Source organism: Strongylocentrotus purpuratus, unplaced genomic scaffold, assembly GCF_000002235.5.
Source record: "Strongylocentrotus purpuratus isolate Spur 01 unplaced genomic scaffold, Spur_5.0 spur5_scaffold_21, whole genome shotgun sequence".
Taxonomy (NCBI): Eukaryota; Metazoa; Echinodermata; class Echinoidea; order Camarodonta; family Strongylocentrotidae; genus Strongylocentrotus; species Strongylocentrotus purpuratus.
This window is the reverse complement of record NW_022145607.1, coordinates 6,383,765-6,407,721: the sequence shown is the minus strand read 5'-3', so window position 1 is coordinate 6,407,721 and position 23,957 is coordinate 6,383,765. Positions and strand designations below refer to the sequence as shown.

General features: G+C 37.3%; 2 protein-coding genes across 2 annotated transcripts; one reads left to right on the top strand and one right to left on the bottom strand.

Annotated features, from left to right (window-relative positions):
• Positions 1-11,729: 11,729 nt before the first annotated feature.
• On the top strand, positions 11,730-13,830 carry LOC105439778. The gene is made up of 2 exons (XM_011669160.2): positions 11,730-11,992; positions 12,895-13,830. The coding sequence occupies exon 2, from the start codon at positions 12,940-12,942 to the stop codon at positions 13,828-13,830; it is 891 nt and encodes a 296-aa protein (XP_011667462.1). The 5' UTR covers positions 11,730-11,992; positions 12,895-12,939.
• A 1,999-nt stretch (positions 13,831-15,829) lies between these two features.
• On the bottom strand, positions 15,830-23,336 carry LOC115928336 (5'-nucleotidase domain-containing protein 1-like). The gene is made up of 3 exons (XM_030995497.1): positions 23,057-23,336; positions 20,771-20,862; positions 15,830-16,817 (listed from the first exon to the last, which is right to left on the bottom strand). The coding sequence occupies exons 1-3, from the start codon at positions 23,243-23,245 to the stop codon at positions 16,625-16,627; spliced, it is 474 nt and encodes a 157-aa protein (XP_030851357.1). The 5' UTR covers positions 23,246-23,336; the 3' UTR covers positions 15,830-16,624.
• Between the last annotated feature and the right edge of the window lie 621 nt (positions 23,337-23,957).

Below are 23,957 nucleotides of genomic sequence, written 5' to 3'. Positions count from 1 at the left end.
GTAAAATATTCTCATAATGTAGCCATATTATCATTATTTCCATTATTATGATTATCACCAGTGAATGGGAGGCGAAAAGCAAACTGAATAACTCTAGCCCTCCAGTCTCTCCTACCGGTATAAATGATTTGGGTGAAGATTGACCAATACGTACACCAGGGTTTCCCCCCTTCTCTTGCAAAGGTGGTGATTCTCCTTTACACAGGGCCTCCATGTATCGTCCTATCTGTGGGAATTAAGGGTGTTTTCCACTGTAACATAGCCTGTGGCTTTGAAACAGGGGAGGGGCACGTTAAAGGGGGTGTAACATGGCAAATACTTATATAATATTGACTGGCCTTGAGGGGTATATCAGAAATATTGACCAAGTTCAGATCATATTGCCCCGTGTCGAAAGACGAGGGCAATATGGTCTTAGCGCGGTCAATATTTCTGATATCCCCCGAAAGTAAAGCCAGTCAATATTTTTATTGTTATCCAAATCAGACATCTAGAGCAAATACAGACATCCACCATGACAATCTCAAGAACTGAACAAACTTTGTCAAACCAACACTGTGCATCCAGTGCTTGACAAAATTTTCGATACACTACAAACAGTGTGTATTTGGTGTGATCATTACGTCACAATAGAGTGCGCGCAAAGTGCGCAGGTTCTCGTACGCATAATAGATGCGCAATGAAAATGCGAGACAGTGGAAAATACCAAGGTATATTTTCACTCGTCTCTACACGCAAAGTCAATACGCGTAGGGAGACCAAGGAAAATACAAAGAATATACCCCTCCGTTCCCACTGCTTGTGAAAACTAGGGCAATACGGTTTTGTAAATGACCAGCTCAGATGTCTGATACGGGTAATAATGGTTAATGCTATCTACTGAGACAACTGGACGTACAAAATTGGACCTGATTAACGGTCAGCACGCGCTAGAGTTTGCGAAACAGACCAAAGTTCTCCTCATGCCTTTGTTTTACGTATGTTGCACACACGTGAGTACTGTGGTCGTGTCTTCCGTAGTTGTATTACCTTATAAGCCTCGAGTCAGGCCATGGGAAAGACACGTAGTCTCGTCATGCTACACCCCCTTAAACAAAACAAAGCTTCAGTTATCTGCCTGGGTATGATATTTCATGTACCCTTGTGGCCCACGAGGGAAAGGCCATTCAATATTATTACTAATTGTGTAAAATCATATTCAAATTTTTTTTGTTTAATTGTCCGTACCGGTACCCCAATCTCGCAAGGGTTACGCACATGTACATCTATTTTCTTAGCCTTTGCGCATGTTAAAACCGCTCGCCGCATCATCACTTATACAACAAAAGTGTGCATTATATCACTGTTGCATTGTTGAAAGTAATTGGCACACTGCCAAGTTCATTGCGTATCACAAATCGCATCACCAGTCAAAAGATAACCTTGCTTTAATCTCACTCCCACATCAAAACAAGATATCATTCTGTACATTCAACATCATTCTGAGAAAGCTGCCATATGTGAATTTCAACAAGATCTTGAGAAGAGAAGGGTGAACTATTATTGAATCATCAACTCAAGAAAGTAAGTTGAGAAGCTGCCAGATATATTTCTCTGTTCCGCAGTCTATTCATTTCCTAAGATTAATGATTATTAGTTTACATCTGATATGATGTATAATGAATGAACTTGAATCCGATGACTGGGGTAATAATATCTGTAAAGCGCCTATAGTGATGGTATTCTGTATCGAGAGCTATAAATCCAGATTATCATTATTATTATGTGACTTTCTATGTTTTGTCAACTATAACCTCATAAATCACGTTACAAATAATAAGGTCATGTATTGTAAGATGTACCAAACAAAGGGCCCTGTATGCCTGAGAGGATCAAAAGAGAAGGGTTTCTGAATTATTTTTGTATAATAGCTTTGGGTGCTTTTCACAACTTAGGCTTGTTCACACATATGCTAAACTAGTGCACTTTAAAGTTTAAGGTAATACAAAGTTTTGGTATGGGGTCATGAATTTGGGTCAAATGAACATATTGGAAGCACATGCGATCCTACAATATTCAGTGATCATTGTTGCGGTTGATATCGAGGCTAAAGTGAAGAAATTGTAAATAATAAACTCTTTATGTTGCATAGCTCTCTCTCAAGGTCAATATATTAATTGAGCTATACAACAATGTTTCTTGACTCAAATCGACAGATTAGCTATTCCTGTTTGGAATATGTATCACAACTACATATTCTGAGATTTTTAGGGTCGCAGCGACCAGTGTGGCGTAGTGGATAAATCGTTGGACTGTGAATCACAGGGTCCGTGGTACGAGTTCTGCCGCGGCACTAATTTCCCTTGGCAAGACATTAATCCACACTTGCCACTCTCCACCCAGGTGTTAAATGGGTATCGGTAGGAAGGAATTCCTTAAATGCTGGGAGAGTCGAAATCGGCAGTCTAGCATAGCCGGGTAATGTTGGACCGCCTTGAGGACCTTGCAAGGTCGATACGTGCGCTATATAAGAATCCAATATTGTTATTGTACGGCCGTAGGCGCTATTTGAAATTTATCCAAATTTACTGTTAGCACCGGTAAATTTTATATTCAATTTTTCTCGAAAGCAGAAGTGTTTGAGGGGCTAAATTTTATAGTGCTTATAATATTTCCTTGTTATATTTTTAATGAAAGTATTGAATAAAGTGAACTTGAACTTGAACATCCACAGGGGCATCCAAATGTATCAAAATTGTAAAGAATTACTATCCACCCAATTTTCAAAATTTCCCACAACTTTGTATTACCTTTAACACCACTGTTCAGATCAAAGGGGAGTTAACCTCAAACTACATGTTAATTTCAGTTTGTAGGCCATTTAAAATTTATCTGAAAAATATAAAACGTCATACATTTGACGAAAGGGAGGATGTACTGTATAGCTCTTTTTCAGAATCTTTCGTCTTTCGTGACCCTGAAGATTTCGGAATGTCGCCATTGTGTTTGCGTAGTCAGGCCACGAGAAATACACTTTGGGTGTGTTTATTGACCAAATCAGTTTTGCCTAGAATCAGGTTTCTCAAACGTCTTTCAGGCAAATTTTGAAGTTGATAAACGCAAAGCCTTTTTTTAACGTCTTTAGATATGGGCATATCTGAATCACGATTCTGAGACATGATAAACGCAAAACTCCACATACAAATTGGACCTTCCCCGGCTAATTTCCGGTTCAGCGAAATAGTGCGCACCATGTGCTATGCCCTAGTTGACCTCCGAGCAACTCTCTGCTTCCCGGGTCGAACGGCGCAAAGCAGCTGCGCAGAGACAAGGCCTTTATTTTGAATCGTGAAGAGACATCCCGAAAATCACATTCATATAGTGGGGTTCGATATGTACATATCTAGTGGCAAGACCCAATAAACGCACCCTTAGTCTCATCATTCTACACTCCCTTTAACAAAGGCTTTATAATTTGCAGTGTGTTTAGAGGACTCCTCAGCACTTGGAAAACTGTCAAGAACCTGACATTAATCAACAATAACAACAATAACATTTTCTTTTTCTTCCTGTTTCCAGAATCAAACTGCATCAAGGGAAGACGGTCATCCAGCAAATTCCTTGATTCTTCAGACATATCTGATTTAGTTGACTCAACGCTATTTTTAGAACCGGCAACAGCTACATGTATTAACTGATGGATCCTGCAATATCTTGGTTCTTGAATTATTATGACAATTAAAGGTCATCTGAAGCTGTTCCTGTTTCCTCAAATGTTTTGATTTGTTTAAACACTGCCATCCCTACGTCAGCGGTCAACTTTGAAAATTTACCAAGAGGTGTCAATGTGAGTTCAAGGAATCATAGGATTTCAGAATAGATACATTGTACATCTTTAAATTCTGTTTGAATTTTTCTACTGTTGGTGATCATTTCAGATGAGGAGGGAGCAGTGGAAAGAGAGCTGCATCCAACTAGTTTGTTGAGTGGTTGAATGAAAGTCACCAACGTTGCTAGACTGGAGTGACATGAAGAGAATGTCTCACAACACATTCCTCAACGCACTTTGGTGTTTTGTAATTGACCACTTTGAACACCAGTACAAGTTTGAAGGAGATCATATTCTTGGATGGAGTTGACGAACCAGAGGAGTGGCATGAGAATGTAAATGAACATGGTACCTTGTAGTTTTAGTCCAGAGACCTATCCACTAGACCACAACACCTCTTCATACTACTATGCCTTCATCACAAATTGTACTCCTTGGATGAACCAACTCATCACCTGCAAACCATCAACTACTACTAGTACTAGTCCAGCAGGAATTTTCACATTTTAATTGTTTAAAAATTAGATTCCAAACAAACCCACCGGCTTATTATTATCTTATTTTAGGAGAAAATATACATCAGGACTCGAGAGTATCTTCGATGATAAAATTTAGAAGGAGGTAATTCTGCACATTTTCCACCAGAACTATAAAAGGGACCTCATCTTGAACCAATAGTATTTACATTCTCCATAATCAAAAGGGCAATGAGATGCTTTAAAAGATCCTGACTTCTTCTACAGTTGACTACTTTTTAGGCACATCTGACCAGAAAGGCTGCTTCTCTCACTTAATTTGAAATACATGTTTGTATTGGTGTTTATACTTAATACTGTGTTCCATTTGTAATCTCTTCAATACTATACAACTGTACACAGTACTTACATGAGCAATCGATCCAAAGATATATTTTTTTTTTACTAAGACTCTTCATCATCCATAACCATGGAGATTCTGTATAATTTAACCGTGGGATTCATGTTATTTCTAAGTTTTCAAGGATGTTTTTGTTCAACACATACCAGTATTTCAGAGTTGGAGGGAAAGAGTGTTAAACTTGTATTCCCATACCCATGTGACAGTACAGAAGTCACATTGCGGCATTCTACCAGACAGCGATTTTATCAATATCAGTCTACTGATGAGGAAGTATATTCATTGAAAAAATTTCAGGAGCATCGTTTGACAGTTCAGAACATAAACCAATCTCCCAATTGCTCCCTCACTCTTCAAATTAGTAATCTAATGGAAGATGATCGAGGGACATACTTTACATCTGTATACATGGATGGTCACATTCTAAACGATAACTATACACAGAGGGTTGGGCTACAAATAGACTTTCCTCCCAGTAAGCTATCATGTGTATTAGATAATGAAAGCGATGAAGTGTGGATGACATTAGAGTGCACAGCAGATGAAGGGACACTGTCAGGGAAAGTTGAGTGTTATCAAAATGTAACAAAGATATTAGATATCCAGATATTCGAAGATTTTAAGCAGACCATACAGATAAGGAAAACACTTCCTGTATTTTGTTGTGCCTCATTGTCTTCTCAAGTCATTGGTCGATGTATTTGTAATGATACTGTGTATCCACCTGATGCAAACCAGGATCCATGTCCCGTAACTGCAGTCCCTTCCCAGGACCTATACACCATGCAAAGCACAGAAAACGTATCCAAGAGGACCGAGACTACATCGATTCAAGGAATAGAGGAATCTTGTCTTGATGAATGGTTTCAAATAGAAGAAAATGCATATTTTGAATCAATTCTGGCCAAACTTGCGCCTGTACTTTCTATTTTGGTAATGTTCTCGATTGCTACCATAATTGCTTGGAAATATGGTGAGCTTTAGTATTAAAAATAGCCAAGTTTTGCTTGAATGACTGATTACCCTAACTGAAAAAGCAGGCTTATTTAGCCTGCTTTGAACCTGCGTCTGGCCTGCATTCTTTAACAAATGCAAATTATTCCTTTGCATGTTAAGTTTTAGCCTGTATTTTGCAAAAAACAGTCTTACATGTTTTAGCAGGTTAAATTTTAGCCTGGTATATTTAACCAGAACGTCAATGACGTATTGCTCATCCGCATCTTGCAACAACAAATATCGAAAATGTTATGTGGTACACTTTTGAACTGGTCAAAATATAAAAATTTGATGCCCTGGAAGGGACATGGAAGGGACATAGCTGTACAAGATTAAATAGAAACTAAAGGAAATGGAATGAAAATTGGTGGAAAATTATATAGTTTTATGACAAGCAGGACTGCATATAGGTAAAGTGTACCAAAGTTAGCTCTATGATATAAAGCAAATCAAATCAAAATCAATCGAAATATGAAGGAGAAGAAGCATTTTTTGTGATTTTTTTTATTGTTTTTGGAATAAATTTGCACAAAGTACCATAAATAATCAATGGAGCAAAATCTCAAAATTCTGTGTAGAAGTTTAGTGTTCCAAATTTAGCTCTACCAGATAAGGCAAACCAAATCAAAATCGGTCAAGAAATGAGGGAGAAAAAGCAATTTTTGTTATTTTTGGAATAAATTTGCATAAATTACCATAGTTAATTTAAGGAGAACAATTTCAAAATTCTGTGTAGACTTTTAGTGTACCAAAGTTAGCTCTACGATATAAAGCAAACCAAATCAAAATCGGTCAAAATATGAAGGAGAGGAAGCATTTTTGGTGATTTTTAAATTATTTTTTGAATAATTTGGCATAAATTACCATAATTAATAAATGGAGCAAAATCTCAAAATTCTGTGTAGAACTTTAGCGTTCCAAATTTAGCTCTACCAGATAAGGCAAACCAAATCAAAATCGGTAGAGAAATGAAGGAGAAGAAGCATTTTTTGTGATTTCGAATAAATTTGCATAAATTAGCATAGATAATGAATTTCACGATTCTGTGTAGAAGTTTTAAATCCCCCTCCTAGCCCTATTATATGAAACAACCAGAATCAAAATCGGATGAAAAATAACGAAGAAGAAGCATTTTGAAAACTGTGGCGGAAGGACGGACGGACGCCACGCCATGGCATAAGCCCATGGCATATGCTCATCCTACATTTGCAATATTTACTGCCAGTACCTTGATAAGTTTAAGCAGATGCATATTGTTTATGTCAAAGCTCTAACCTTAATTGTGTTCTATTTTATTTACTATCATCTATTTTTGCATGGCCTACCTAGCCTACAGTCATTTGCCTTCATATACATGTACAACACTTCTATTGTAGAACACAATTTCATTAGTACCTCCCCCCCCCCCCCCCATATATATTTTACCTATATTTTGTTATGTATTACTTTGTTTTGTGCAATTTGTACTTTCTATACCACCAGATATATGTATATTTATGTGTTTTTTAATCATGGTATGTGCAATAAAGACCAAATCTAATCAAATTAAATAAAATGAAATGAATGCCTTCTCTTACTGAACACGAAGATATTTTCTAAAATAACTTGATGTAATTAACAAGTGAAACGCTCTCGGCGGTCTCGCCTGCATTACGCAATTCGATATGATGAAAAATTGAGGTTGGAACATTGTTTATAGGCAGTGTTTTAGATAATGATAAAAATGACGTCTGGACGACATTAGAGTGTACAGCAGATGCAGGGACGCTGTCAGGGAAGGTTGAGTGTTATCAAAATGTAACAAATATATTAGTTATCAAGATATTCAAAGATTTTAAGCAGACCATACAGATAAGAAAACCTACACTTCCTGTATTTTGTTGTGCCTCATTGTCTTCTCAAGTCATTGGTCGATGTATTTGTAATGATACTGTGTATCCACCTGATACAAACCAGGATCCATGTCCTGTAACTGCAGTCCCTTCCCAGCACCGGCCCACCGTCCCGAGCACAGAAATAGTATCCACGAGGCCAGAGACTACATCATTTCAAGCAATAGAGAAAACTGTTCTTCATGAATGGTTTCCCAAAACTAAAATGCATTTTGTATCAAATCTGGTTAAATTTGCGCCTATAATTTCTGTTTTGGCTACAATCACAATTCCAACCATTCTCACCTTGATAGATGATGAGCCTTAGTATTTAATATTCATGTTTTAGTCTTTGTATGACACTGTTTACTAGTAACTAGTTATAATCTGCACTGGGCAGTTTCTGAGCAATGATTTTCTTAGAAAACTCAATGAGTCACTTTCTCTGTCCAGTGTACTTCTCTTCAATCTTTTTTTAACATCATTTTTCATTCAAAGCGTGAATTTGAAATATATGCAAAACAAGAAATACCCCCAACGGCTGAAAAGTGCAAGGTGATGCATGTTAGGTTCCTATGCAATGGCCAACCTCAACCATTGATTAATTATCATATCGGTCTCAACAGTCAGTCAAAACCTAAAATGGCTCCAGGGATGCGCAGGTTGAAAAATTCATCAAACATGCATCCCAACGTGTAGCTATCTTGTGTATCTTAAAGGGATCGTTTAACAAAGTTAAATCTGAGATACATGGCCCTACGTGTTATCAGTGTCTGTGATTATGGTGTATTATTGAAGCCCTAAAAAATTGCGCTTCAAAATGATCAAGAAGTGCCTCAAAAAAGTACAAATTTTGAGTGACCGGTTTTACCATACTCGTTTTCCCCAATAGACTGTAGTGTTATGAAAAGCGTCAGGCGAACGGTTTTCAAAATTTGTAATTCCAATCATAAATATCTTGATAATCAGACAGGCGATTGGCTTGTAAAAGTAATGGGGTTCCTGACTGACCTAAATGTTTATAATTATCATTGCATCATGAGCTAAATCCAGAATTTAGTTTCAGAATCTGAGACAAAGTTACCGGATCCCTTTAATGAAGAGAGTGGAGTTTCAGACAGTACAGCGACTGTGTGCTTATTTACACCCCCAAGCAAGAGCGCAACGAAATAAACAATCAAGTGGTTTCGCTCTTGTCACACTGATTAACAGGGGGGAAAATATTAAAAGATTTGGGGGGCTACTTTTCAAGCTTGTTTGCATGAAAATAACACTCTGTAATTTGTTGGGGGGGCTCTATTATGACTTTCGGGGGCTCTTTTTAGCAATTAGGGGGCAATTTCGCCCAAGCCCCCATGTATTTTCTCCCTGCTGATTAATGTCCAGACATTCTACCTCTCTTGCCATTTTTGTTGTTGTCAAATGTGTCAATGGTCTTGCACCAACCCAATTGAATTTAATAGACATGGATGCAATAAACACTATGAGATATCCCTTTTTACAACAGTAGGTTTTACCAGTATTATCAATATGCATGTTTAATGACTGAAGTATTTTATTTTTTACCCACAAAACATTTGCTACCTGTACCTTGATAAGTTTATGCATATGTGACATAAGGAAAACATTTAAAATTCTCGAGGTCCAATATTACAGACTATGTTAACATCTTTTCTTAAAATAGTATTAAATTACATCTGTATTCTTTGCCCTCAATTATTGTATTTAAATTGGTATTAAATTAGACTAAACATACTGACTACCACATCATACTCCACAAGGAAAAAAGAAATCTTTAATTTGTATTAATATCAAGTCATCTAGTTATTGCATTCTATATTACTATGAACAAAACTTATTTACTGTCTTTTTATACCAAAGAACAAATGTAATGCTTTACATGAACATAATGTGAAACAAATTTGAACTGAGTTGGAATGCCATGAAATAAACAAATAAATTTCATAAAATCTATTGTATATATGTAGGAATATGGATTTGTCCATATTTTATGCAAATTACTTTGGTCTCTTGTGGGCAAAAGATTCCCAAGAGGGGAAAATGTAGGAATTTAGATTTGTACGTATTTTTTCTTATGCAAATGACTTTGGAAAATTTGCATAAAACTACTCAATTTAAAAGTTTTTTTTCTGATTTTGAAGAAGAATTGTTATATTTTGAGTCTATGTAAAAAAAGGAACAAGATAAGTAATGTTTACTTTATTCAGAAGGTGTTGGTTGAAAAATAGCAAGAAGAGGAAGGACATTTTGTTTATAATATTGTGATAGGTCCTTGTATGTGGGCGCGGAAATCTGCCTGACATACCAGTGTACGTAGGACACACATTGCATCTTGTCATGGTTTTACATCATGATTAGAGAAATTGTCAATTAAATGGTTCATAACGTACCTGTATTTAGTGTGTGAATTATTGATCGTAATGATTTTGCCATTAAGGGCACATGATGTAAACATTGGGATAAAGATGGCGGCGCCTAGCTATCTAATTTGTATGTTCGTAGGATTTGGTGTGTTACTTTGCTATTTGTATACTGTAAGAATGCTGTAATGATTTATTATAGAAAATGCTAGTGCGGTGCATTAGTTGTCACTGTTTCAGATTGTGGTCCATCTAGGACTGTGTTGGGAGCCGGGAGCTGTTCTAAATAAAGACTTTGAGAGGATCTTTGTTATTACATTGTTATTGATGGACATGCAGATCTACTTTGAAAACATTAATGCCACAGTTTATGTAGACTAATATTATAATAATATCTCTACTGTAAACCAAAAGTTAATTGTGTTAATTGCAAATGCTTATATTTGTATATACCTTTGTATAGTTTTTATTGAAAATGGAAATGAATAAAATGAATTGAATTGAATTGAATTGAATTGTTAGTTTATTGTAAAATGTAACACAGAGAACAATAGACTGCAACTCAGTATTGGGGGGTTGGGATTGGAGCATTTTATTATGTTTGCAGGCTGCAACAGGTAGCCTATAGAGTATACATCAGGAGTGATAGTGAGCACTGAAAAAAAAATATTTAAAAAAATGTCCTTAACCACCCCCTCCTTGGGTAAAAAAAAAAAAAGATTCAGGAGAAAAAAATGGCATCCAACAACATTCCCTCTTTTTGAGTAAGAAAATTGTGAAAAAATTGAGAAAAATCGGGAGAAAATCAGGAAAGAAAAAAAAGGGAGAAAAAAAAATGGGGAAAAAAAAATCAGGGAAAAAAAAATAATAATCGAGAAAACGATTTAAATAGGGTAATTATCAGGCCTGGCATGTAGGCCTACGATGAAAATATGTTACTGTCTGGTAACCTCGCCTACATTGTTAATTGTCAGTGATATATGATATTCCTGCAAAACCTACTGTTTATACATGTTGATGAGAATCTGTACTTGCCTTTATGTTTGTCATTTCTTGATTGATTTGCAGGGCTTTCAATTACTACATGAAGTGCATGTACATGTAGATGATCAAAAAATAAATGGGCTCATTACCCACTCTTCTTATACAAGCTGCTTGATCGAGTTCTTTGTGGATTCAATTCTTATATAGTCTTACTCCGTATTACGACATATAAAAAGCCTCGTATAAGATATCAAAATATCTATGGATGTATGAATAATAGCTGAAAATGTAAGCCAAGGTTGTGTGTTTATGACTGCATTAATTTAAAACATAAAATGCAGGGCATGTGTTTCACAGATCCGTCACTTGTATTTAATGAGGATGTTGAAACAATGAAATGGACAACACAGGCCACTTTGAATATACTTTAAACAACTTGAAGCAATGAAAAGGCCATATTACTGAAAGTCATCTTTCCTAACTTACACTCAACATTTATCATTTTTTCATGTACATTTTAGTTGATACACAAGTCTAACTCAAGGTTTAGACTAAGTGATATCATGAATACACTGTAGTACCTTTAATAAAAAGGAGTCATGCTCTTTTTTAGAATAATACAAGAGTAAAAAAATGGGTAAATTAACTAAATTTATCACGCTCATGTACATGCAGTTCACTAAAAGAAAAGTCAACTCAGTATCACGCACTAAGTCTTCATACAGATTCATTAAAGTAGTCCTGAACTAGAGTCATTGTATTCAATCTCTGATTGGCCAAGTATCTGCAGGCAAACAGAAAGACAAGGGCATTTTGTGTGCATTCAAACTAAGACCTCGAACCTCAGCTTCATCACTACTTTGAATATAATCCAAATATGATTCATATTCAAATAGATTCAAACCAAAGTTCATTTTAAGGGGGAGTGCACCTCATGCAGAGCAAAGAAAATCTTGTATTGTATTTGAGCACAAAGTTCAAGATAAAACGGTATTCCTCAGTAGCAGAATACAATGGATAGATTTCCAGTGCATTAACAGAGCCTTTGGACATCCATGTTGCTTGGAGAAAAAAAGGTAAGATTTTTTTCAACAAAATGCAATTTGTATGAAATTTCCTGTGAGCTTTGAATAGGTCTGGATAATAGAAGATATATGTAAGAAAAACCTTGCATCATGGTAAATTTATTGTTGGATTAATGCTTAATATTAAAGGTAATGCAAAGTTTTGGTATGGGGTCATGAATTTGGTTCAAATGAACATATTGGAAGCATATACGAGCCTACAATATTCAGTGATCGTTGTCGCGGTCGAAATCGACTCTAAAGTTATGAAATTGTAAATAATTAACACTTAATGTTGAATAGCTCCCTCTCAAGGTCAAGATATTAATTAAGCTATAAATCAATGTTCATTGACTAAAATCGACCGATTAGCTATTCTCGTTCGGAAATGATATACAATGTACCACAACTACATACTCTGAGATTTTTATGGTCGCAGCTACCATTGTACGGCCGTAGGAGCTATTTGAAATGTATCAAAATTTACCGGGAGCACCGGTAAATCTTTATATTCAATTTTTCTCAAAAGCAGAAGTGTTTTAGGAGCTAAAATTTCTGGTGTTTTTAATACATCCACAGGGGCATCCAAATATATCGAAATTGTAAAGAATCACTATCCACCCATTTTTCAAAATTTCCCAAAACTTTGTAATACCTTTAAACACCTTTGCAGCAAGTATCAATAGAGATGAAATGCTGTAAGTGCTATGCATCTTCAATTTAGTCAAATAAATCATATTCTCTCTCTGATTGTTTTAAATCTACCACTCTTTTCGTTTTATTTGACTATGTATTCCAATCATAAAAGTAAATTCATTTAGGATTTTCTCACCGATAATCTGGAAGAACTATATACCACAAGTTTCAAGAGAAATGGTGTAATTCATGAATGGTATACTTTTTCCTCAATTTAGGGCTCAATTTCCAGCTGAGAGCAGAGTGAACCACCTTTCTACAAAATGAGGCTGTTATATACTCTAACGCTTGTTCTGCTAGCATTTGTAACCATCTTTGCTAGTGAGGTCTATGAGGGTGATTCCATCTCCTTGGTGTTTCAGGAGGCTCTTGAAGAGACCAGTGTTTACTCCATCCTCTTCAATGATGTGATCATCTTTGAGAATGGCTCTCCTGTAGAAGGGTCTCTTCCTGCCAAACAGCTAAGCAGATTGGACATCCAGGACACACTATCCAGTGTGCATGTGAACATTCAAAGTGCGGAGAAAGAAGATGCTGGGACATATACCCTGCACGTGAATCCTGCAACTGACTCTTTTGTGGAGGAGAACATCGACTTAGAAGTCTTCTACATGCCTTCAGATCCACAGTGTAACATTATCAACGACACCATCACCTGCAATGCCACTCAAGGGTACCCAAGTGGAGGCAGGATTAGCTGTTATGAAGGGAGTGAGAAGCTACAGAATATCCTACTAGGGGAGGGTTCTGAAACCATTGAAGCAAAATACAAATTCTTTCTTGAGGATACTTCCATCGGCTGTTGCACAGAAAGCAGCCCTTTTGTCTTTGCACCAGGAAACTGTACTCAGTTTGTATTGTACGCTCTTCCTCAAGTTGAAACTACTACGACCATTGTTTCAATAAAGAACATAACAATACCGCAAAACACAACCACAACTGAGGTGCCATTAGAAACTGGTATTCCGTACCCTGACAACTGGTTGTCTGAAAACAGGGCAACATTTGGTGTCATGTGCTGTATCCTATTTGTCCTGCTCTTCTTGTATCCTTTTGGCATGATATATCATTTCAAAATATGGATGCGAGAACCTAAAAAGTATGTTTCAGATAGCAAAGAAAAGGGACCCTTCACTGCATTATCTTCAGTATGAGTTTGTTCATGCCCATAAAGCAGCAAGAGTTCTGAATCTGAAATACATTACATGCATGCAATAAAATTGGCCTACATGTAGGTTGAATTCTTTCCACATGGACATCATGATCACAATGTTGCCAAGTCTGATATAATTGCGTTAAGGTATTAGCTTAGTCAAAAATCAAATCATGAAATCTGAAAGAATTTCAAATGTGAATTGGTCTCAATCAGCTATCTGTCTTCGCCTAAAAGCTGGCTCAGGCAATCCTAGGTTCAAAACTAAGTCATGTCTTTCGGATGGTGACGTTATTAGGTCAGGTCAGTTTTCAGACGTAAATAATCATATCCGATTGATACACGTCTGTACAAACTGAAACCCTATTACTCAAAATGAAGATCATGTGAATGGCAATGCCCTTAAAGATGTACAGTATGTTATACCATGAAGATGTTATCAAAGGGTTCTACAAAACAAAAATCAACCACAAAAATGTAATTAGTTGTATTATAATATCACTGTAAAGTCAGAAATTTAGTTATAGTATTTCAAATATATGCTGTACCCATAGACTGCTTCATGGTAATGCACGTTATTGATTTCAAAATGTATTTCACCCATTTTCCTCATTTGTATACCCCTCCCCAAACAAGTTTCCACTTCAACAATAAATATAAAATCAAATCTTCATATGTTGGCTATCATCAGCTTATCAAGTAAATTTATTTTGAAATACTGTCAGTAACTTTCAGAAAGATGCAAATTTCCTGAATTTGCAATACAGAGATGAGGAACTATCCACATTGATATTAGTCTGAAACCAAAGATTAATTTGGATTCATATCATATCCAGGAGTCAGATCTGAACGCATTTGACAATATTGTACCATTGACAGGGTAATCAAAACTAAAGAAACATTTCTCTTTGTAAGCAAAACTAACTGATGGTTTAATCAAAACTCTTGATAAAACTTTGAACATGATTTTTTACTGTATCCTTTTGCATATCACTGGTTCTGCTATTAATTTATACAATAAAGAGAAAAATCTTGAGAGAAGTGTGTATATAGAAAACCAGATATTTCACTTGCAAGAGACTTTTGTAAATAGAGCAAATGTTCCGGACTCACGAATGGTTCACACTGCGAATGATGGAATCGCTATGTAAACTATGCAGTTCATGAAGCTCCTTGCCGCAAAAACACAAATCATATTTGCAAATTTATGTTTCACATCATGAAAATTAATATGGCACTGTACAAGACCTCTGTACATAATTTATTATATATGTGTGTATGTTATTTCTTCCTGTGACTCAACTAAAGAGACTGAATAAATCAATGATATTGGATGACACATGGTGTTTGTCATTTATTAATTAAACTTCTGAAATGGTTGAGAGTAGTATATTCAATGTGTGATGCATGAAGTTGATGAAGATGTTAACCACATACATGTACATGTAGCATACATAGAGATTACGTCCTATATAAGAAACATATTGACAGGGTTATGAAAGTAGTCAACTGTTTACTAAATGAACTATGAATGTCAGAAAAGATGTCCATCAAAGTTGTAAGATCAAATCATCAACATGCATTGAGGGAAAGTTGGTGTTCAATTCAATAGGAGAAACAAAATGGAGAAAAAAACAAGAAAGAACTGCCTGCCTGCAAGAAAGCTGTTATTTTCATAATACATAGCTCGTACAGCACTCAGCTGACCATATGTTGTGAAGGGAATGGTACTGGTGACTTCAAGTCGTGTTGTGTGTTGGTGATGGTGGTGATGGTGATGATGGTGATGGTACTGGTGTTTGGGAATGCTAATTGACATGATTGTTGATGTGGACTATGGTTTCAATAAGAGTCAAATCACACATCGGTATAACTGGTAAATGCATAACCTCTTATTTTGAACAAGGAGTGAGACAGGTAGTAATGATCCTACATGTACACCTAAAAACTAAAATCAATATTTAAAAGGGCTGACGAGACGTGACCACTACTTAAAAAAAATAATAGGGTAACACTGTGAAAAAGCTGGATCCAACAATATAAAGGTTAGATCTACAATGTTAAAAGTGTTAAACTGAAATTGTTTAAGTGCTCACTCCTAATAGCCCTTTTAAATGGAGATTTTAACAATTATTTTTTAGATTGTACAACATTAATTTCTGCTGAATCTACTGAGAGCTAAAAGGGGATATTTGTTATCGTAAATTAACCTCCTTACTGTTTCTAAGGAAACAGCACAACAAAAAGTATACTATTGTGTGACACGGGTATGGACTTTGACTGAACTCGAGAATTGATTCTGTGCAAATATGAACTTGCTTTGTTAGGCCTTTGCCTTCAGCTGTGTAAAAGTCAGGATACAGGCCAAGAGATGGCAGCAAACAAGGTCAAAGTAGACCAGCAAGTTGCTCTGCAGGATTTCAAAGTCTATACAGATCATGTGATTGCACAAAATCACAAGCCCCTTAAGAAATAAAACAAAATATTCACAAAATATTCGCAAAAAGTGTTATCCTTATCTCAATCATGCAAGAAATACATGACAAGTAGCAATATAAACAGCCTTCTTTAACTTTGAAAAAAAGTATTCAAAAGAGTATGAACCAGAAATAAAAAATATTAACAGATTTTTAAGAGTTTTAAAATGAGGAAAGATCTAATCTTTTTAAGGGCAACACCACTTGGCAAATTTAAGCACTTAACACATTGCCTCCAGGAACCAAGTAGATCCTGTATCAAACAAAGGGGAAGGAGAGAGTTATTAACATGTTGAATAAAGTATCGTACATCCTAGCCTAAGTCCCACCTGTTTGTTTGAGCGTATCTTTCAAGAAATCAAAGTGTTCCCATCGTGCTTGACTACCGTAGATCCGACACACCTCATCCTGGCTGAGGGGTGTGGTCCCATGGCTCGCCCTGAGAATGTCGCCCTCTCTGGACAGTTTCAGGAAGTTCCCCTTCTTGGCATCGAAGACTAGCCCCTTTGTGCTATTAAGGACAGAGTGGAAAGACAAAACAAGAGTACAATGAATGTAAAGTTGGTGATGGCTGCCCTCTCTCAAAGGCTTCTTAAAGTTATAGGCTACTCTTGATATTATGAATTATTTTGGAGGAGAAAACTACAATGTTACTGTGGTCATGATCATTAGAGAATATATAAACAAATAGTATCTCAAAAATCTCAATCTCCCTTCTCCTCAACCCCCCCCCCCTTTTTTTTTCTCTTTCTCTCTCTCTCTCTCTCTCTCTCTCTCTCTCTCTCTATGTGTATGTATTTTAATTGGTGTATGTATTCTAATTGTTGTATTTATGTGACATCAATTTCAGGTAATTAATGATCAAATAAAATCGTATCACACGTGAAGTGTTATCTAGATTATCAACAGTTACATGCCTGTGTGACATACATGTACATGTACATGGACATTTCTGCAATCCACAAAAGTTTTTGTTGCAACAATGTTTAAAAATTTGTGCTTAAGTTACAAGCTGTACAGTACAAGCGCAATGGTAGTGACTTCAATGGCTACGTGTGAAGTGGACATGGCTGAGATAAAGGGACTTGTGTGAATGACCTCCAAGTCAGAATGCATGACACATATCTTTCCATGCCACTTGTTATAGAATTCTTTCCAATTCAACTTTTTGTCAACTTCACAGCCTTCTCAAGCGTGACTTTCATCCAAAACCGCACAGTCAGAACTTCTGCATGTGTGTTGGTTTCTGGTTCAGTCATACAGAACTGGGTACATATAAAACAATACAGCCAAAACTCTCACAGAAAGATTATTTGCTCTTGGGAAAACCAGGTTGAATGAGAGCCATAAACATTGGATGACTGAACATTTGCAAAAGATTTCAATCATGGAAAAACATTAACAATGGATGACCGTTTCGTGACTGAGCTTCTGCTTGCCCATGTGTGATTAATCAGTGCAAAATCATTGTAAGTTTGTTTTGTTATCAAAAATATTTGAATTTCATAAGACAGACAAATATTTATGAAAACTCAGATGATTCATCAATAAGATTAGGTTTCTCAAAGTTTATGTTCCTGCGGCCTACATCTTCTTTTTTTCAGTATTTTAGCAGGTATCAAAATAAAACTGAAATGAACCCAAATTCTTCATCTATAGCTTGTGAAAAAGAGAAGGGGTTCTATGTTATTTGATATTTTATTTTAATAGAAGTAATACAAAATATAATAATAATAACAACAAAAATAACAATAGTAGCCAGATCAGTGTTAAAACTGTACTCCCTGAGAGTCCTGCAATCAATGAGCCTAGTTCACTTCTTAAGTCCAAATCACACATAAGGGGGTAAACCAAATGGGGGAACCTGTGGCACTATATTGTATAACATACAGATGAATGACAAGTGGGGATGAAAAAAAAAATATCTGAGCACAACAATGGAACAATGCTTACTTATCAGTAAGATATAGGATCCAGAAAAGTTTATCACATTACGCTTTATCATGTCAGTATTTAAAAACCTGCATGTATGTGGTTTACAGCAACATATACAGGGGAGCTTCAAAGAATCATGATTTGTAAATTAGGGAGAAACGATTCTCACATACAATTTCACAATTAATTACAACTGTAAGACACCCTTTGGATTGTTTTCCCTCATCTTTTAAATCCCAGTGCAATGGCAAGTGTACCCCGATGGATGCGGCGCTGCCAAGGATCACTGTTTATCCTATACTGCATGATGCTATGCCTGCTGTACCTCTATCAACATGACTACTTCTCTCAGCCTGACTCTCAAGTGGCCCTTCCGAGCAGAGACTATAGAATCCATCCTGGAGGCCCGGCAAAGGGGAAAGATGGAGATGGCAACATGCTCGAAGGAGATCCCAGTCAGCACAGGAGGGTACGAATCTCGGCTCAACATGGAATAAAAAGTGATCTGAATGACAGCATAGCCTTAACACAAACATCAAGGAGACGACGATATGAAAAGAAAAGGATAGTTGTTGAGCTGCAAGAACCTTGCTTTAAACAGGTCCAAATATGGACACACGATTTCCACTTGGCTACTGAGAGAACGGACTTCCCCTGTCAAGGGCTACCTTGTAGTCTTCGGCTAATTGAGGATACCCGCTTTGAAACCATGGAGACAAGTGATGCAGTCCTTCTTCATTATCTCTCCACCTGGGACTGGGCTGAGATGCACAAGCATAAGAAACTAGGGCAGAAATGGATCTTCTATTCAGCTCAGAGTCCAGTCCGAACCCAGAGGAACATCATACCACCCGTCAAGTACCATAATAACACATACGACTACATCATGTCTTACAGGTTGTATGAGAGAAATCTGTTTGGAGATTTTGGCAAAGTTACAGAGATGGAGAAAGTTTCTCAGAATTCGACAAACTGGGCAGAAGGAAAGGACAAGCTTGCCGTGTGGATTGAACAAGAATGCAGCGGCTCTTACATTAAGTGGGAGCGATTGACATTTGTCCAGGAACTTGCCAAACTCATCCCTGTCGATATCTATGGAACATGTGGTAGGACCCCTGAATGCAATACACACAACTGCAAGAAGGACTTTGAGCGTCACAAATTCTACCTTGCTCTTGAAGATTGCAATTGCCGTAACTTTATCACAAAGGCCTGGGATGCTTTTCAAGACAATTTAGTACCAGTTGTTTATGGTCCACCAAAGGAGGACTATGATCTTGTCCTACCTCCAGGCTCCTTCATTCACATCCAGCAGTTCTCGACTTTGAAGGAGCTGGCAAACTACCTCCGCCATCTAGATAGCCACGATGACATCTACAACAAATTCTTTGAATGGAAGAAGAGATGGAGAGTGGAGAGCATCCCCGAGAAGCGTCTCCTGGAGCCCACGATGATGTGTCAGGTTGTGGAACGTCTCCTCGATGATGATAGATCTGTCAGATATGGAAAGTATCGGAGAATGGCAGCTCCAAACTGGGACCAATGGTGGAAGGGGTCATGTGACAATTCAAGTCCATTTCCTGTTGACATGGTTTGATGTTATGTTTGAATGGCAACATTTCTTTAAGAAACATTGTTTGTTATGAATTAACTTGATTTTTTTTAGCTTGAAAGTTGTAGAAATTGCTAGACTAGTCATTTGGCTACTTGTTAGACTACCATTTTGCCGTCACATGAGACAATCTTATTTATACAATAAAATTTCATGTTTCAGATTGGTTACGCATGCGTAATAGTTGGAATGAATAGTAGGCTACCTAATAAAATGTCATGTATTAATTCTTTGAATTTGTTTAATGTGATATGATTAATTATGCAATTAGGTTGCTAAGGTACAGGTACTGCTTCCAATTTCCAACAACCCGTACATCAATGAGGCCTTACAAGGTACTGAGAACAGGGACTTTCTTTGTGTTAATGATATGAGCTATACAAAGAACGTTCATTATAGAAGTAGTCAGTCATTGGTCGTGTATTGTTCTGAGGTACAATATAGTTCTGGAATTCAGTCCTTGGTGGGCTTGTGAATTACAGCCATACAATTACAGTTCTTAATCATCAATAAATTGGTCTGCTAGTCAGGCTGCAGATTGGGTTAATGATCAATTATACCATTCTAAAGGGCTACAGCCCACAAGACCAATTTACAAGAGAGACAGCGCAGTAGACAAACTATTTTGTTCTCATGGGCTACTGACAACTTCAGTGCTTTGCTAGATCAACAGCCCACAAGACCAACTACCTAAGACACCAGCAATATTGGTCCCATTGGCTTTCTATCAACTTTTTCAGAGGATTCAAAAGACCAACGAGACATATTTCTGCCTTCTCTTTTATATGTCTTTGTTTTGTCAGCCTCATGAGCTGTCGGTCTTGTGGGCTGTCAGTCTAGTGAGCCTTTTGTCAATGTCTGTCTCTGGGAGCACTACTAAAAGACACACAAGTTATCTCTGGTCGAAATGTACTTACCAAAAATCTCTGTCTTTATGGAAAGGCTCCAGAAGTTCTTTACTGTACCCCTTTCTGCTAACGACTACCTCAGCTAAACTATTATAAATCAGCTGCAAGAAAAGAAGATTCATTAAATATGTTGTTTAAAGGGTGATCTAAATTTATAAGTTTTACTAGTATAGACTAGCATTATTAATACTATTAGACCTATAATTTATAAATTACTTGGCATCACCTGTGCCCGGCAAGGGACAAGTGAACTGAATCATGGTAACCATCAGGGTTTCTACTGCTGAACATCACAGCTAAGTAAGACCTCATTCAACATCAACACACCCCCTCCCCCCTCCCAGGCCATCCTGACCTTTTTGTATTCTAATTCACAATGAATTCTGCATTTCTTTTAAACCTGAAGTTAAGGTGTGATAATAACATTATTGAACAGTTTTGTTAACTGTTTTGTTAGAAACTTAGAACGTGACTAAGTCTAGGCCTACATTTTCTTATAGTAGATAGATCTACATCTAGACTCTGGTCCTCCCTCTCCTTGATTAATGTCTATCTTAGGGCGTGTTTATGCTTCACTTTTTCTGGCCAGAATCAGGCATCTGTTACGAGTTTAGTTTAAAACACGGTTGCGTCCATGCTCACTTTTGTGGAATCACCCAAAAAACGGCGATCATGATCGCCGATTGTAAACTCACAAAAAGATGCGTTTACAATTTGTAAACGCGTTTAAATAGGGTCAACGCACTGACCTCTAGTGGGTCTACGTAGCATGCACAGTGAAGGTTTGCGAATCCAGCTGGAAGACCAATTAAGGCCACACAGGGAGAATTGCCTGGAGGAGCCTGAGAAGTGAGCATAAACAGTACACCGTGGAACTGCGATTACGATGAGCGTTTACGATGAGCGTTACAAATCGCTCATTCTGCCTTCAAAAGTGAAGCATATACACGCCTAGACCGAATTTTCCGTCTCTTTCGTTCGTTAGCCTCTTATTGGGGTAGGGTCGGCCGGCTCTCTCTTTAGAGACGGAAACCGTCTAGATACACATTCCCTTGATAACGCCACGGCCATTTCAGGTCGTAGCGTTTTGCCCCCAAAATCCCCCAAAATGTCATTTTACCTCGTGTTTATCCAAATGTAAATTAGGCCTAGGCTATAATACATCGGTTCCACTTACTAACTTGATTGAAATAATCCGTTTAATGGTCCCTTTTAAGGAAATTATGGGTCAAAATCGACATCCATGTTGAAAATCTTGCAAGCCGTGTTAAACTCTCGCTGCCGGAGTCATCTAAATCAATCTCATCCCTTCTAGTCTACGCCGAAGGCAAAAATGATTATGAAGGAAAAACTGTGATAACGCCATTACGAACGTGTAGATGGCGCATGTATTATAGCCTAGGCCTAATTTACATTTGGATAAACACGAGGTAAAATGACATTTTGGGGGATTTTGGGGGCAAAACGCTACGACCTGAAATGGCCGTGGCGTTATCAAGGGAATGTGTATAGACGGTTTCCGTCTCTAAAGAGAGAGCCGGCCGACCCTACCCCAATAAGAGGCTAACGAACGAAAGAGACGGAAAATTCGGTCTATACCCCAATAACAGGCTAACGAACGAAAGAGACGGAAAATTCGGTCTAATAGTAATAGATATCTACACGCCCTGGGCCTTAGTCGACTCTCACACCCTCATCGAGTTTACGCTAAATCATCATCATCATCATCACGACTATTTACTTTATAGCAAGCTTATTAATATTACTTAGACCTAGGCTCGTCTGCGGCCGAGTAGGCCTAGACCTAGACCGAATTTTCCGTCTCTTTCGACCGTCGTTAGCCTCTTATTGGGGTAGGGTCGGCTCTCTCTTTAGAGACGGAAGCCGTTTATACACATGTCCTTGCTAATCCATGTTGAAAAAGATTTTCAAAATGGATTTCGATTTTGACCCATAATTTCCTAAAAAGGGACTATTAAACTGATTATTTCAGTCAAGTTGGTAAGTGGAACTGATTTATTATAGCCTAGGCCTAATTTACAATATAACATGCTCGAGGTAAAATGACATTTTGGGGGATTTTGGGGGCAAAACGCTACGACCAGGACTGGCCGTGGCGTTAGCAAGGACATGTGTATAAACGGCTTCCGTCTCTAAAGAGAGAGCCGACCCTACCCCAATAAGAGGCTAACGAACGAAAGAGACGGAAAATTCGGTCTAGCCTAGACCTAGACTAGAGTCTAGATCTAGATCTATTGGGTTCAAATGGAAATTGTGAGAACTTGAATGATTTACCGAAAAGGTGTTATCCAGCTTGTATTTACAGAGTGTGTGGTCCAAATCCACACCGACTGCATCGAAGTCAAGAAAAGACAGTTTAGCTGGTCTTGAGATAGACGACATTTTGACACAATTGTAAACAGGAGGTAGTAGACGTAGATATCGAGAGCAGTGCAGAGACAAGGCCAAGGCAGCGAATCTCATTACAACATGAAGTACCGCATCGAATTTTGCTTTTCGCGCTGAATGGACATAGCCTACAGTGAACTATGCACACGCATATGCATTGAACTCAAATCGTCGCCCACGAAGTCAATAGCCCTCAACGTCGAAACACTGGGAAAGGGAATTTCCCTTTTTCTACACGCATGCGTAACTGTATTCCTACAAGAAATGCCCTTCTCGATCGTGATACAGTTATAATGAAAAAGACCTTCCCAAACAGCACTCTCCTTACTTCTAGATAGAGAAATATATTTCAGAGGGTGGTGTGTAAACGTATAAGTTTAATTCTAACTTAAGAAAAGGTATGAAAACACAAATGTAATTACTTCGACCCTGACGTTAATTTCTCTTGTATCTAAAATGTCCGCCCTATGCATGTGACAATACTATCAAGTAAACTATTATAAGAAGATGCAGAGGGAACCATATGTGTGTTATACTTCATGCCCCAACATAAACAAGAGTACTAAACAAAATCATGTGTATATAATTGTGTCTAAAGACAGGTATGATGAAATATGTGTTTGCAGAAATCAGATATTAGAGATTTTATTGACCAAAACAATTGATAGGTGCGTAAAAAAGGAAATTAAATATTTTCCCATATGTTTTTGATCAAAGATATTCTCGCGACAGTATATCCATGGTTTGATTGATAAAAACTTCAGAAATGTATAATTTGTTATTGCAT

What these genes read in the sequence shown, in the direction of transcription:
- LOC105439778 (XM_011669160.2), top strand. Translation starts at nt 12,940, where the DNA reads ATGAGGCTGTTATATACTCTAACGCTTGTTCTGCTAGCATTTGTAACC.
- LOC115928336 (XM_030995497.1), bottom strand. Translation starts at nt 23,245, where the DNA reads ATGAGATTCGCTGCCTTGGCCTTGTCTCTGCACTGCTCTCGATATCTA. An exon ending in AGCTGGATAACACCTTTTCG is followed by an intron (nt 20,863 to 23,056) that starts GTAAATCATTCA and finishes CTTTTCTTGCAG; the next exon opens with CTGATTTATAATAGTTTAGC. An exon ending in CATAAAGACAGAGATTTTTG is followed by an intron (nt 16,818 to 20,770) that starts GTAAGTACATTT and finishes TGTCCTTAATAG; the next exon opens with CACAAAGGGGCTAGTCTTCG.